Raw genomic sequence first — 16,531 nt, forward strand, 5'->3', positions numbered from 1 at the left:
GTGCTTAATTAAATCATAGCTTGTATCCTCAATCCTCCACAGAGGCTATCTTGAGTAGGTTGAAGAAAACTTTAACTCCGTCACGCGTACATAAATGTGTCAGGCACACAGTCTAACTGTCCAGAGGGTTGTGGAGGCTCAGTCGTTGAGTACATTCAAGACAGAGATCAATAGATTTTGGATACTAAGAGATATGGGGATAGTGCGGGAAGGTGGAGTTGCGGTAGAAGATCAGCCATGATCTTATTGAATGGCGGAGCAGGCTCAAGGGGCCGAATGGTCTATTCCTGCTCCTATTTCTTATAATTAAAAAAATAAATTCAGTCCTAGGACAAAAAACATCAGCACCAGAGGTCCGGGAGTCAGAGAAGATTAGGCCTAAAGACCTCAGTGCAACTGGAAAGGGTACCTGCTTCCCCTGAATAAACAACTATACCAGACTCCAAACTGGGAATGGAGCTGTGAATAAGGAGCTCTGCACACGTTACTTTTATTATTTTAATGCATTACTTCTAATTCCCATCAGCCAATCGCCACAGACATTCTAGAAAATGGTGTCCAACGGCCTCCTAAACCAAGCTGCCAAAGAAATAATTGGACAGTGCAGACACTGCACACCATTAATCACAAATGGTTGGGTCACTCGCTCAAGCACCATTTCAATTTATTGCACCCATAATTTGGTCCTTTTGTTTTAATATGCATGTTTTTCTTAACAGTTCTTAACAGATTTCCTGCCTGGAATACAGCCTAATTGACAGGCTTGGCTCTCTGTCGGGTGGGGAATGCTCCAAAAGGAGCTGAAGCCCAGGAGTAGGTAGGTTTGCTGGTTTTGGGGGTAGAGATCACCGGGGGTGGGGGTGGGGGTGGGTTCAGCGTGGTTGGGAGGATTGGGGGTGATCGCGGGGGTCAAAGATCGGGGGTGTAGGGGGGTGGTGGTCGGAGGGAGATCGGAGTGGCGTTGGAGATCGAGCGCAGAGATGAGAGAGTCGGGGGAGAGTCGGAGATTGGGGGGGCCGGTGATGGGGGGGGGGGGGGATGTTGGGGAAGACCGTGGAGGGGGGGGGGTCAGAGGGAGATCGGAGTGGCGTTGGAGATCGAGGGCAGAGATGAGGGGGTTGGGGGAGAGTCAGAGATCGGTGGGCCCGGTGATGGGGGGGGGGATGTTGGGGAAGACCGTGGGGCGGGGGGGGGGGGTCAGAGGGAGATCGGAGTGGCATTGGAGATCGAGGGCAGAGATGAGGGAGTCGGGGGAGAGTCGGAGATCGGGGGGCCCAGTGATGGGGGGGGGGATGTTGGGGAAGACCGTGGGGGGGGGGGGTGGTCGGAGGGAGATCGGAGTGGCGTTGGAGATCGAGGGCAGAGATGAGGGGGTCGGGGGAGAGTCGGAGATCGGGGGGGCCCGGTGATGGGGGGGTGGTGATGTTGGGGAAGACCGTGGGGGGGGGGGGGCGGTCGGAGGGAGATCGGAGTGGCGTTGGAGATCGAGGGCAGAGATGAGGGGGTCGGGGGAGAGTCGGAGATTGGGGGGCCCGGTGATGGGGGGGGGGGGGGATGTTGGGGAAGATCATGGGGGGGGGTGGTGGGGGGAGAGATGGGTTTACAGGTTAGCTTTGTTGGGCCTGGAGGAAACACTCCTGCTCCTCCTGGCTCACAAGCAGTGCTCTAAAGGCACTCGCCTTATGGATCCAGTCCTTCTCGCTTCCTTTCAGCTGCTGGCTTTCCTGAGGCCCGAGAAACCCGGCCAACATGGATTAAAAATAGAAATCTTGTTCAAATGAAGGCAGGCAGCCTCCTTAAAATGTTTTGACAATTGACCCGCCTCCGCGGAGTAGATCGCCCACCCCTTGTCTCGCCTCTGTTAAGACTGGAAGTGGGCGGGTTTGAGGCGAGTTGGGTTCCTGTTTCAGATTTTTAACTTTTTAACTTCCCGCCTGACCCGAACCCACCCGTTTTTGGAGGTTAAAATGATCCCCATAATGGTTATTAATTTGAAAATACTTTTCTGAAATTTGTTGTAAATATGCTTCTAAATAGTAACAGGGAATGCCTTCAGTTGGAAGCGAGTGTGGCAGTGACAGTCCAGTGTGCTGAAAAGTCCGTAAGTCAGGATTGGATGGTGCAATGAATCAGCCCTTATTTTTTGCTTCCAGAACTCGCGGCAGGAAATGGGAAAAGGTGAAATTGGTGCGATGGGGGCTCTTCTCCAAGGTTGAGACAGAGTAGCGGGAGCTTGAGTCTCTGTCTGAAGTGGGACTGCTTGATGCTGACACTGGGCGGCAAAAATGATAAAGCGTTCCATTCCCCAACACGGACATCCCTCAACTACATGAACGTGAAAATAGTAAAAGAATTCTTGGCTGGGCTTTCTGCAAAGACGGATACACACTGAAACATTAGCTGAATGTAACGTGTCTTTATGTCAGTGTTGGTGGGTATTTGTTTTATGTATGTTATAAGCAGTTTATCGTGCTGGATTGTATGTCTGGTCAAATGAAATATCTGAGATCTAGCGGGTGTTTTGCCAATGGGGGCGCGCTGGAGGCGGGACTGCTGCTTGTCGGGTTTTAATCCCGCCTCCATTGATGTCAGGCCAACCCACGCTATTTTCCCTTGATTGACCTTTTTAAGCCCACCCAGCGGGTTTAGCAGGCCTATTAAGGGAAAGCCGGTGACAGAGAACGTCAGCGCATGACGTTTCATCTGTCAAAAATTTTTGACAGATGAATTCTCATTGTTTGACAGCGTTGAGAAGCTGTCAAACACTGACATTCCCTGTTGTTTGGTGAGTTCTTGTACTCAAGACTCACCAAACCTATTTCCTGAGCAGAAATCAGATGGTTGTTGCATCGGAGAATGCAGCAGCCATTCTGTCATCTCTGCCGTGGAGATGCCGGAGCCTCCGGATCCCCAACGATTGAAGCCTGCAGGAAGAAACAAAGGTAAGGAAACTTTTTCTAAGACTTTTCACTCACCTCACATACTTAACTCTCCACACTTGCACCCATCACTCACCTCCACAGCACACTTTTCGACCCCTCTCACCCCAGCTGACCCACTGCTCACCTCGCTGACCCTGGCGGGGTTTCCCGACGTTGGGAAGCCCACACTTGTGTTGGAAAATGGGGATAATCCTCTTAACTGCCTGTTAACTACCTGTTAACAGGCAGTTAAGTGGCTTTAATCCCCTTCCCCCCTCGAGGAGACGGGTCCCAGCGCTAGGAAGATGGCACAGAGGCGGGTTCGGTACCCGCTTCCCAGTTTCTGCCATTTTCCAGGCAGTCCCGCCTCCATACCCGCCTCCCCAGGGCTGGCAAAATCGCCCCCATTGAAACAGGAAACATCAGAAGAATACGGCATGTCTGTCAGCTGCTGTGAAGACAAAAGGAAAGATCCTTCCTCAGAACTTGCATGCTGATAAACTTGCTTCTACTTCCAACACCTTCTGTTCTCATTAAATACGTGAGATAAATGGCCAGAATACGTCTCTCCGCATTGTACCCGCAGGAGACAAGGCTTCTGTTAAAGAAGATGAATCTTGCATTTCTGGCCTGCAAGGGAATGCGTAACAATGTCAGCTGCACCAAGAGGCAGTCGCCGTGCTTCAGAACATCCATTTCCAAGCTAACTAATCCATCCATTTCTCTGGACAATCCATGGGGCTGGAATTATTTAATGGCACTTAGCCCTTGGAAAAAGTGGCTCCTTTCCCAGCGGTGCTTGGGAACGGATGAAAAGATACAGAAATGAAATAGGAGTGGAGAATGGGAATAAACGAACGGATAGTGTCATAAATCGTGCCATTCATGTAGAAATGACTTATGAAATATACTGGGCGGCCTGCTGGTGGCGCTGTCCAGGGAGAGTATAAATACTCGGGCACGGGCCCAGCTTGCTCAGGGACATTTTGTAAACAGGAACTAGTGAAGGATAACTAGACCTCCATGTTGTGAAACAGTCGATTAAAGCCTTGTTTAATACTCTGACCAAGTGCCTAGTAGTTTTCTTACGTCAGATAGTATCTCTGGCCAATGCTCCCCCTCACCCAGAACAGCGGAACGCTGGGGCTGTGTAAGTTTGCACCAGGACCCTCATCACTGTATAACCTCATTTGTATGCGGAGTAGGCGTCGCTGTATTACTCAGCATAAATGAACATGAAATTGTATGGTTACGGCCCAGCGCACAGTGTAAACCCCAGACAATGGTGGAACAACAAGAAGCACCAAGATCAAAACTAATCTCAGCAATTGTCTCTGGATGATGCGAGATTCAAGGACCGGAGTGTGAACAATTACGGTTAGGTTGCTGCATCCTATCTACACAGAGAGGCGGCCTTAGGAGATTGCGCCACGCATGATGTGTTGTTTGGGGATCTGGGGGTTGTACATGGTGATGTTTTGTCACATTGAATGAAAAAATTGTGGTTCTGAGCTATACAAATTTTCATTTAATGCAAATGGTCTGATGACGAAAGTCCTGCAAATCAAACAGTTTTATCGTACAGAAATTGTGAGGCTCCAATACTCATGTGGAACCTCACTAGATGCAAATGCTGGGCACCAAATAGGGGCTGCAATGCTCTATCTCCAACCTGCACGCCAGTGTCGTTGAGACTTCATGCTAGCCTACAGAGCCAACTCTCATTAAAGTGTGTTATTAGAGAGCTGGCCAAACAATGTATTAGACACATCGCTGTAGAACACTCTCTTCCTGTCTGCTGACCTTAAGCTCTGCTCTAGCTTTAGAATCTTGCTCATCCTGCCATGTGGTGTCAAGTCAAATAGAAAGCCCAGGTCCACAACATCACTGGTCTGCAGGAGCAAAGGACATTTGGTGCCAGTAATTGAAAAATAGAATTTCTGAAAACACTTGAATAAGAAGCCTCTATATACAGTACTAGCTGGAGTGCCCGGCGGTGCCGAGGCTTTTTCGAGGGCATGTTGTTGTTGGAAGAGAGAGAGAGAGCGACTGGGGGGAAGAGAGAGAGAGAGCGACTGGGGGGAAGAGAGAGAGAGAGCGACTGGGGGGGAAGAGAGAGAGAGAGCGACTGGGGGGGGAAAGAGAGAGAGCGACGGGGGGGGAAGAGAGAGAGCGACTGGGGGGGGAAGAGAGAGAGCGACTGGGGGGGGAAAGAGAGAGAGCGACGGGGGGGGAAAGAGAGAGAGCGACTGGGGGGGGAAGAGAGAGAGCGACTGGGGGGGGAAGAGAGAGAGCGACTGGGGGGGGAAGAGAGAGAGCGACTGGGGGGGGTAGAGAGAGAGCGACTGGGGGGGAAGAGAGAGAGCGACTGGGGGGGAAGAGAGAGAGCGACTGGGGGGGAAGAGAGAGAGCGACTGGGGGGAAGAGAGAGAGCGACTGGGGGGAAGAGAGAGAGCGACTGGGGGGAAGAGCGAGAGCGACTGGGGGGGAAGAGCGAGAGCGACTGGGGGGAAGAGAGAGAGCGACTGGGGGGAAGAGAGAGAGCGACTGGGGGGAAGAGAGAGAGCGACTGGGGGGAAGAGAGAGAGCGACTGGGGGGAAGAGAGAGAGCGACTGGGGGGAAGAGAGAGAGCGACTGGGGGGAAGAGAGAGAGCGACTGGGGGGAAGAGAGAGAGCGACTGGGGGGGGAAGAGAGAGAGCGACTGGGGGAAGAGAGAGAGCGACTCGGGGAAGAGAGAGAGCGACTGGGGGGAAGAGAGAGAGCGACTGGGGGGAAGAGAGAGAGCGACTGGGGGGATGAGAGAGAGCGACTGGGGGGATGAGAGAGTGCGACTGGGGGGGAAGAGAGAGAGCGACTGGGGGGAAGAGAGAGAGCGACTGGGGGGAAGAGAGAGAGCGACTGGGGGGAAGAGAGAGAGCGACTGGGGGGAAGAGAGAGAGCGACTGGGGGGAAGAGAGAGAGCGACTGGGGGGAAGAGAGAGCGAGACTGGGGGGGGAAGAGAGAGAGCGACTGGGGGGGAAGAGAGAGAGCGACTGGGGGGGAAGAGAGAGAGCGACTGGGGGGGAAGAGAGAGAGCGACTGGGGGGGAAGAGAGAGAGCGACTGGGGGGGAAGAGAGAGAGCGACTGGGGGGGAAGAGAGAGAGCGACTGGGGGGGAAGAGAGAGAGCGACTGGGGGGGAAGAGAGAGAGCGACTGGGGGGGAAGAGAGAGAGCGACTGGGGGGGAAGAGAGAGAGCGACTGGGGGGAAGAGAGAGAGCGAGTGGGTGGGGAGAGAGAGAGCATGAGCGAGTGGGTGGGGAGAGAGAGAGCGAGAGCGAGTGGGTGGGGAGAGCGAGAGCGAGTGGGTGGGGAGAGAGAGCGAGAGCGAGTGGGTGGGGAGAGAGAGAGCGAGAGGGTGGGGAGAGAGAGAGCGAGTGGGTGGGAAGAGAGAGAGCGAGAGCGAGTGGGTGGGGAGAGAGAGAGCGAGAGCGAGTGGGTGGGGAGAGAGAGAGCGAGAGCGAGTGGGTGGGGAGAGAGAGAGCGAGAGCGAGTGGGTGGGGAGAGAGAGAGCGAGAGCGAGTGGGTGGGGAGAGAGAGAGCGAGAGCGAGTGAGTGAAGAGAGAGAGCGAGAGCGAGTGGGAGGGGAGAGAGGGAGCGAGAGCGAGTGGGTGGGGAGAGAGAGCGAGAGGCGTGGGGGGAGAGGCGTGTGGGGGAAGAGAGGGGCGTGGGGGAAGAGAGGGGCGTGGGGAAGAGAGGGGCGTGGGGGAAGAGAGGGGCGTGGGGGAAGAGGGGGCGTGGGGGAAGAGAGGGGCGTGGCTGGCCCGATGGACCCCTGCGAAGGAAGGAAGAAGGTAAGCTCTCCCTCCCTGTCCCACCCCCTCACTCTTTCCCTCCTTCACTCCCTCACCCTCTCTCTCTCCCTCCCCGTCTCTCCCTGCTTTACTCTCTCTTCCTCTCTCACCTCTCCCTCCCTCTCCCTCCTCTCCCTCCCCTCCCCTCTCCCTCCCTCTCCTTCCCTCCCGCTCCTCTCCTACCCCTTCCTCCCCCTCTCCTCTCCATCCCTGCCTCCCCTTCTCCCCCCCGTCCTCTCCCCCCCTCTCCCCCCCATCCTCTCCCCCCCCGTCCTCACCCTCCCTCCTCACCCTCCCTCTCCTCACCCTCCCCCCTCCTCCTCTCCCTCTCCCTCCCCATCTCTCCCCCTCTCTCCATCTCTCCCTCTCTCCTCTCCCTCCCCGTCTCTCCCTGCTTTACTCTCTCTCCCTCTCTCTCCCTCCCCTCCCTCCCCTCTCCTTCCCTCCCGTTCCCTCCCCCTCTGCTCTCCATCCCTGCCTCCCCTTCTCCCCCCTGTCCTCTCCCCCGTCCTCTCCCCACCCCTCCTCACCCTCCCTCCCTCTCCTCACCCTCCCCCCCTCTCTCCTCTCCCTCCCCCTCTCTCCTCTCCCCCCCGTCCTGTCCCCACCCCTCCTCACCCTCCCTCCCTCTCCTCACCCTCCCCCCTCTCCCTCCCCCTCTCCCCCTCTCTCCTCTCCCTCCCCGTCTCTCGCTGCTTTACTCTCTCTCCCTCCCCCTCCCCTCTCCTTCATATAGTGCGTGAGGTCCAGCCGGACTCACCTTGGCTTTCTCCCTCCCTCTCCGTGGATCAGCGCCTCAGGGCCGGCTGATGCGCGGGCTAGCGCGTTGAGTCCCGGCCGGACTCACCTTAGCTGCGGTCCCGGGCCGACATTGACGCGCGCGTGCTGACTCCCGCCCTCCCGAGCTGGTTTCAAGACGGCCGGCGGGCCCGGTTGCCGGGGTAGCCCTTCCCGCTCTCCAAGCCCCCGCCCGAGATCCGCACTCCCGAGAGCCCCGCCCCCCCGCCCGAGCCGAGCGGGGAACAGAGAGAGATGCCGCGTCCTGTTTATGTCCCGTGACCCTCATGGCTGACGCCGTTGCCCCGGGTAACGTGACGGCGGGGGGGGGGGGGGGGGGAGCTTCGCAGAAGCCGTGGGACAATTACCTAGCTCGGGCGTGGCTGGGCAGGAAAGGCCCAGGCTTTGAGGCCTAGGTTATGAGGCCTTACAAAAACGGGGAAAGGTAGGAAAAAGAATCTTCAGGTTTACAAATGAATTAAGTTTTTTTAAAAACAATTTAATAAAAGCAATTTTTTTTTGCTGGAAATGTAGGTTTGAAAAGAAAAACACAGAAAGCGGGAAAAAGAATGGAATCAAGATGGCGGCCACTCACCTCGGTTCAGAACGATAAGGCCCGCCCACACACACGCACCGATTGGTCGACCGTCAGGTCACCGAAGCGTAGGATTGGTCAATCGTCCCCGTCACTCGACCGTAGGAGGGCCCCCACGCGCCAGGAACCCGCCGTACGATTGGTCGACCTCGATGTCCCTCTATCGCTGAATGAGATGCTAATGAGCGGAATGTTGAACGTTTTTTGGATACCGCGGGCGCAATTTTTGTCCGGCCGAAACGTAAATACGCCTACCGGTCCGTAATCGTAAGCTTTCTTTTGACATGACGCGCGTGTAGGTACGCTCTATAACTTTCGAACGTATAGAGAATGGACAGACAGACAGACAGATAGAAGACAGACAGACAGACAGAAGAGGTCTTTTATATATATAGATTACAAAATGATCCGTGTAATAATTCAAAACTCTGCTACTCGTAGTCTATCCCACACCAAGTTCTGTTCGGCCATTACCCCATCCCACAGAGCCTCAAATTTAAAATTTGCCTCCTCATGTTTAAATCCCTTTATGGTCTTGTCCATCCCAATCCCTAGAATCTCCTCCTCAAACTACCCATTCCTCTGACTCGAGCCTCTTATACATCCCCGGCTTCCACACCACCACTGATTCCCTTCAATCATTTAGGTTCTGGAATTCCCTTCCTAAACCCCACCAGCGCTTTCACCAAGCTTTTGGTCACCCTCCTAGCATCTCCTTTTGTGGGTGTCCATTTTTGACCCTGCACGGACAACAACTTCCCCTCTCTTCCCCACTCCCTCCTCGCCACAGCCTCAGCTGCGCAGTAATCACCGTGTGCCATGGAGTATTTGACCATCTCCCGCCTACACTGAATCATCTATAACTACCAATTCCCTCCCTCCACCCCGACAGAAATTCATCCACCTCCTTCTTGAAAGAGCTAAGTAACACATCAGCTAAACTTGCATGGCGCTTGTTCCAATTATCAATTACTCGCTGGAGAAAATACATTTCTTATAGAATCATAGAAAGTTACAGCTCGAAGGAGGCCATTTCAGCCCATCGTGTCCGCGCCGGCCAACAAAGAGCGATCCAGCCTAATCCCACTTCCCAGCTCTTAGTCCGTAGCCCTGCAGATTACAGCACCCCAAGTGCACATCCAAATACTTTTTAAATGTGGTTAGGGTTTCTGCCTCTACCACCATTTCAGGTAGTGACTTCCAGACCCCCACAACCCTCTGGGTGAAGACATTTCCCCTCAAATCCCCTCTAAACCGTCCACCAATTACTTTAGATCTGTGCCCCCCTGGTTTTTGACCCCTCTGCTAAGGGAAATAGGTCCTTTCTATCCACTTTATCTAGTCCCCTCATAATTTTATACACCTCAATAAGGTCTCCCCTCAGCCTCCTCTGTTCCAAGGAAAAGAAACCCAGCCTATCCAGTCTTTCCTCATAGCTAAGATTCTCTACTCCCGGCAACATCCTTGTAAATCTCCTCTGTACCCTCTCTAGTACAATCACATTTTTCCTGTAATGTGGTGGCCAGAGCTGCACGCAGTACTCTAGCTGAGGCCTAACTAGTGTTTTATATTTCTTCTCATCTCTAGTCTCACATGTGGCTTGTCTTTTTAAACCTGTGTCCTCAGATTCTGCAGTCGCAGCTCAAGTTAAACAGCCTTCCTACATCTCCCCGCCTCTGAAGAGGAACACAAATATGTAGCGTGGGTAGAATTCTAGTACCCTTCACTATATTCGCAGAATATGATGTATATATTTCACTACAAAGTGTATGCCCTGGATTTTAGCCTGAAGGAGAGCTCTGTGCGTTGGGGGGCGTTGGGGGGGTGGTTGTGAAGTCGGGAACCTGGAAGACCGGGTTTCCTGAATGTCCTGCAGTTTTCAGTGTTCGGGGGAAGCAGATGGTGGTCGGGGGGGAGCAGACAGATTGCATGGGTGGATGGGTGGCGGGGGTAGGTTTACCGGGTAGCTTGCTGGGCCTGGGGGAAACACTGCTGCGCCTCCTGGTAATGGGTGCAATTGCAAGGGTGCCCGAGAGCATGGATACACTGGCTAGGAGTGTGGAGGAGTCCGCCTCCAGCATTGCACTCATCACTGCGCAAACCATCGAGCACATCCTTGGCAGTTTGCAAAGATGGTCAACTCGCAGAGAGACCGTGAGGACCCAGACCTCATGCCTCGTGTCATGGGTGAGATGGCAGCAGCTATTGCAGCACAGGCCGAGGCAACGCAACGGCTTAGTGCTGTAATGAAGTCAGTGGTTGGGTGGCCTCCAATCTCAGGCTGCTCTCATGCAGTCTCAGATTGATGCCACACAGGCGCTGACTGCTGCCATTGTCGCTGGGTCGCCCACAATCCACCGGGGATCTCACGGTGCCGCAGCAGGCCAGCAATCTGTGCTCGAGCAGATTGCTCCAGATGCTGAGGTTTTGCCCCGGGGGAGTGGCAGTGTGTCGGTCGAGCAGGAAGGTGCTGCCCTCTCTCAGGATGACAACATTCCTGCTCCCACCACTGCCACACCGCCATTGCACTTGCCGCAGCCTGTAACCCAGCCATCCCAGACTGCTGCCGCACATGCTGAGGTGATGCAGTCTGCAGCCGGGCCTTCCAGGCCCAGAGCTGGTCGAGGACATCCTGCAAGGCCATCTGCAGTCTCTGGCTCCCAGACTCAGCAGCCTTCCACCAGCCTTGCTGCAGCCACTGGGGCCACATTACGGAAGAGCAGTAGGGTTGGGAGGGGGGAAATTCCAAAGGGGAGGGAAATCGCTGAGGAAGGGCGAGTGAATAATGCGGTATTAGCAAATGGGGGAGTGTGTGTAAATAAATTAATGTGTTTGTAAATATATTGTTGTGTTTCTTTATGAATAGTTGTGTTTCATAAGAGAGAGTTGGGTTCGATAATAAATTGTTCATTTGACGTTGCACATTTTGTGATGTTTCTCATTTGACCTTAGCCCGGTGATAGGGGCTGCGAGCTGGCTGTAATGATGTGGTTGTTCTGCGCAAAGACAATGTACTGTATCATTGATTGGAAGGGCTGTGAAATGAGGTGATCACGAACGGCCCTTGCAGAAGCAAGATTGAGTGGCTCTCTCCTATGATGCTGCTCCTCCTCCTCTTCATCATCCTCCTCCTCCTCCGCCTCTGACCCCTCCTCCTGTCCCTCTTCCTCCTCCTGAGGTGGACCTGCAATCCCCAGTGGCAATGGCTGGGCCCTCAGAATAGCCAGGTTGTGCAGCATCCAGCACACAATGATGAAAAGGAAGACTCGATCAGGGGAGTACAGCAGGGCTCCTCCAGAGCGGTCAAGGCAGCGGAACCGTTGCTTTAGCACCCGGATAGTCTGTTCGATCAGGTTCCTGGTGGCGCTGTGGCTGCCATTGTAAGCGTGTTGAGCAGGAGTGTTGGGGTTGCAGAGGGGTGTCATCAGCCAGGTGGCGAGTGGATAACCCTGGTCTCTGAGCAGCCAGCCACGAGCTTCATGTGGTGGGTATAAAAATGGGTCAAAACGCCTGTCTGCTTGCGTCAAACCGACAAAGCAGCATTGTTTGCCGACAAAAAAAACCCCGGAAGTTGACCCCTTTATATATCGCTCCTCCAGCGTTCATCGACTGCAAACCGCCTCCTGTACCTGTCGTTGTTAACGGCAGGCGCTCAGGCCGGGGGCGAGAGTGAATTTCTGGAGCTGGGGCGCTGCGTTCCTGGATGACGTCACGATCTCCAGGCGCAGGAGATCGTGGCGCTAGTGGTTCCCGCCGCCGCAAACCTCCAGCTCAATCTCATGGGCGTCGGTATGAGCGCCGCGCCCGGTCAAAGCCAGTAGCGCCCCGTTGGTGCCCCCCCCCCCCGGAGGCGCTAACGGGAGGCGCAAAGGCACCCAATTTCTCCCCCGATGTGTTTTGCTTCATTGTGTAGTGTGTGCAATGTTTTTATATGTGTACTTGCCTTTCGGATCATTGGCTTGCAACGGCTCAATTGGTCAAGACAATGGGGGTAATGTTAACCTAACGCGCCGAGTGGGGAACCCACAGGATCGGGTGCAACCCTGGTTTGACACACCGACCAATATTACTCTCCGGCGGAGAATAAAATCGGGCGGGGTGTGAAACCAGCGGTGCAGCCGATCCCATCAGTTTCCCAATGGGCGGGTTAGGTTAAAAATTGGCTCCAAATATGCGTATGGTACTGAACCGTAGAGAACAGGAAGATCCCACATCCAAGGTGTGCTGAGATCAATCCGAGAGCTATAGAGGTTCTCCAAGTGGCCTCAGTGCCTAAGGAGGGTATGAAATCAGCCAGGGCTTCCACTTTTAATCAATGTCCAGTAACTCGAGTTGGAAGGTTTGTGTGGACAGCAGGTAATAACAGGATTGGGCTTAGCTGTACAAATCAGTCCCATGTCCCTAATGTTTTCTCATCTTCTTAGTGACTCAGATATATAGCCTAAAGCTGCGGCATAATCCAATAGAGTTTCCCTGTGTTGTTTGCAAGGTACTTTCGCTTTGCTCAATGCGAGCTACATTTGGAATGTAAATTTGCTGCTCTCTCTCTGTAGCTGTTATATTTCTCCAGCGAGACGAATTGCTTTTTTCCTTTCCCCTGACAAACCTGTCAACATCAATGAGAATTGTATTTGCATTTTAATCCACAATCCTTCTTCAATCTATACACAGCATCTTTGACTTCTTCCTTAAACCACTTAGCTGGCTTACTGCAATCCAGCTCAGCCCTCAGTCAAATGACTAACCTTTCACCCAAACTACTTGTTATTTAAAATAATCGAGATTGTTTTTCTAAAAGCCTTCTGAATAGAAAAGAAAATCTTCCCTTCCCCAATGGCTCAGTTGGTAAAGGCACTGTGTAGTGTTTTTTTTAATTCGTTTATGGGATGTGGGCTTCGCTGGCAAGGCCAGCATTTATTGCCCATCCCTAATTACCCTTGAGAAGGTGGTGGTGAGCCGCCTTCTTGAACCACTGCAGTCCGTGCGGTGAAGGTACTCCCACAGTGCTGTTAGGGAGGGAGTTCCAGGATTTTGACCCAACGACGATGAAGGATCGGCGATATACTTCTAAGTCAAGATGGTGTGTGACTTGGAGGGGAACTTGAAGGTGGTGGTGTTCCCATGCACCTGCTGCCCTTGTCCTTCTAGGTGGAAGAGGTCGCGAGTTTGAGAGGTGCTGCCGAAGAAGCCTTGGCGAGTTGCTGCAGTGCATCTTGTAGATGGTACACACTGCAGCCACGGTGCACTGGTGGTGGAGGGAGTGAATGTTTAAGGCGGTGAATGGGGTGCCGATCAAGTGGGCTGCTTTGTCCTAGATGGTGTCGAGCTTCTTGAGTGTTGTTGGAGCTGCACTCATCCAGGCAAGTGGAGAGTATTCCATCACACTCCTGACTTGTGCCTTGTAGATGGTGGAAAGGCTTTGGGGAGTCAGGAGGCGAGACACTCGCCGCAGAATACCCAGCCTCTGACCTGCTCTTGTAGCTACAGTATTTATGTGGCTGGTCCAGTTAAGTTTCTGGTCAATGGTGACCCCCCAGGATGTTGACGGTACTGAACTATGCAGAACAGGAAGATCTCACGTTCAATACCCATGCTGTGCTGATGTCAGTCGGGGAGTCATAGAGGTGCTACAATTTGCTTCAGCGACCCTGGGCTAAGCAGGGTCAGAAATCAACCAGGGCTCCCAATCGTAAGCGCTGCCTAGTAGCAGGAGAGAGAGAGAGAGTGTGAGTGTGTGAACGAGTGTGTACGTGCAACAGGTAGCAGAATTGGGCTGGGTGGTGAGGCCCTTCCTCCAGCACAAGCCGGCATGTGCAGGAGGGGAGGAGAGAAAATCGAGGGCTGAGGAATAACACAGCTTGTGGAAAATATCAGGGCATAAGGGGGAATTTCTACCCAAAATTCATAAAAATATGCCCTGAATTCAAAAATTTGAATGACGACCAAAAACTCCCATACCTATTAGGGGAACAGAGAAATTGCGTAACCTTAGCGGCAAACTATGTTACAGCTTGCCATAAGCAGAGGGACAACCATTAAATCTAAGAAAAGAGTATATACATATTATATGAGTGTATATTTATACACACAGGGATATATCTGTTTATACACTGTATGGATAGATCTGCGTTTATGTGTTCAACCATAAATGTTTTTTTCGGTGCTTTGGCAACATAAGATGTACCTTGTCATGCCAATAAAGCAATTTGAATTGAATTGAATTGAATTGAATAAACAAAATACAGGAAACTCTTTGGTATCCAGCACCGACGGGACCGGGATGGTGCCGGTTGATTAAAAATTCCGGATAACGGAGAGGTGTAGCTACCGAGGCTATTTTCAACGAACAAAAATAAAAGAATCAAGAAATGTGCAGTATAATTGGGTACTCACCTACAGAGACTTCCGACAGCGCCAAGAAGCTGAGTAGTGGCAGTTTGGAGAACTACCCCCACTGACGAACTCGGCCACCGCGGGAGACTCGGACTCGGACACACTTCCGGTTACTGAGGTGTTGCTTTCGGAGTATGAATTTTGCCGGTTATTAGAGAATTCCGGATATTTAGGTGCCGTTTAAACGAGAGTTTCCTGTAAATCACTCTTAGTGCATCACCACCATCGAAACCTGTACGGAAGATTTTCATTGAAAGCTGCGTCCAGCTAAGTCTATTTCAAGGCCCAACTGGTGATGGTTATATTGTCATCCCTGGTAGAGTCACTCACACTTTGAACAGAAATGCACAATGATCCAATCAATAGGACAATAATGTCACACAACAGGGGTTCTGTCTGGCTGAAAATTCACAAAATCTCAGCTCAACTCAGTTGGCACCAGGGTCACCTCCTGTCAGAAGGTTGTGGGGATCGGCTCCAGCTGCACGACGTGAACACATAATCTAGGCTGACACTTCAGTGCAGCACCGAGGGAGCGCTGCACTCTCGGGGGCTCCATTTGTCTGTTCAGCGACCTCATGATTCAATCTGGCGAGGAGCAAGGAGCCGGCTCAGTGTCCCGGGGCCGACAGTCCTCCCTCAGCCAACACCACCAAAAAAAATTCCCCAGCCTGGCCATTCGTTCATTTGCTGTTTGTGGGGCCTTGCTGTGCACTAATTGGCCGCCACACTTGCCTATATAGGAGTAACTCCACTTCGTAAGCAAATCATTGGTTGTAAAATGCTTTGGGGGCAACCCAAGGACATGATACGTGCAAGTTCTTTCTTAAAGTAAAAGCCATGTCGCAATAGTGTTCACTGGAGCAGATGCATCACCTGCGATGTTTTTAACATCTGCACTTCCTGGCTGTGCCAAGAACCGAAGCTGCTTAAAAACAACCTTTACAAATACATACACCATTTCAGTTACCCTATAGAAAACTCAACCACATTCTAACTATGTAAAGAATTCTATAAATTCACATTTAAGTGGCGCAAAAACATTTGAAAACAATCTCGTAAGCAAAAAAAGGTCTAAAATAGTCCTGAACATTGTTAGATCACTGATTCGTAATTGGCATGGCTTACCTTGTTTTGAGGATATTCAGGAATTGTAAAATTTCTGAGAACTGTATCAGCCTGAGGGCTCTTAAAAACCGTAAGCCTGCAAAAAGAAACACACGTTATTGGCCAATCGACTCTGCTCAGAGCACTTAACAACCGGTAACATTCAGAACCAATGTAACCACCCGCTCAGCCTAAGAGCTGCAATTAGTGTTTAAATAGAGAATAAAGTGGTAGCTTTCTGCCGGCGGGGGGGTGAGTCTCATCCGGCTGGAAGTGCAGATTGGAATTTAAGGTGCGCTGTGCCTTAAAATGAAACGTGGCCCACAATTCAATAGATACACAGTGCTTCTGTCAGAAAAGTCCCCCTTAGGTCTTAATTAAATTAAGGATGTGATCTGCCACAACAACATTCTCAAATACCATCTGGCCTTGTGAGCATCAGCTTCTACACTGAAAACACGTAACAGAAATATGCAAAGCAAGGGATCGTTGGAAGCCCTGCGTTCTGGTCGATTGCAATATCCCATTGAAACGGAACGCTGTTTGCCGCTCTGCTCTCTCAGTGCTATAGTGGACAATACGAGCAAACTGAAACTTGACATTGCATGAAAGTACCAGGGATCATTCATCACTTGCGCACAATGACATGACAAGCGCACAGCGGCCCGGTGCGTAGTTTTAGAGTGTTACAGTGCAGCAAGTTCCGAGCAGTCTGAGATTCAAACACGACCCCATCCCTCCAGACAATACTTAACATTCAGTTACAGCTCGGCAAAGTAAAATTCCCCCAAAAGGCCTCGTTCTGAATGCTCTTGATATAAGTGTGAGAAGAGCAAGATATTGAGAACAAAACTAAGGTAAAACAGCAGCCTGAGATGTCAGTAGATTAAGGTGAACAATAAT

The 16,531-nt window shown here is 52.2% G+C and overlaps 1 protein-coding gene across 16 annotated transcripts in view; it reads right to left on the reverse strand.

Moving 5' to 3' along the window:
* Positions 1-16,531, reverse strand: part of kcnma1a (potassium large conductance calcium-activated channel, subfamily M, alpha member 1a) — a 1,094,159-nt gene that overhangs the window by 325,017 nt on the left and 752,611 nt on the right. For all 16 annotated transcript variants that reach the window (XM_085970505.1, XM_085970490.1, XM_085970491.1 and 13 more), the window contains one exon: positions 15,650-15,725. In XM_085970505.1, the coding sequence (XP_085826631.1) occupies positions 15,650-15,725 (76 nt within the window). The remainder of the gene's footprint in view (positions 1-15,649; positions 15,726-16,531) is intronic.

Source organism: Somniosus microcephalus, chromosome 29 (genome assembly GCF_052327205.1).
Source record: "Somniosus microcephalus isolate GS21.2 chromosome 29, FLI_Smic_1.0, whole genome shotgun sequence".
NCBI classification, from domain to species: domain Eukaryota; kingdom Metazoa; phylum Chordata; class Chondrichthyes; order Squaliformes; family Somniosidae; genus Somniosus; species Somniosus microcephalus.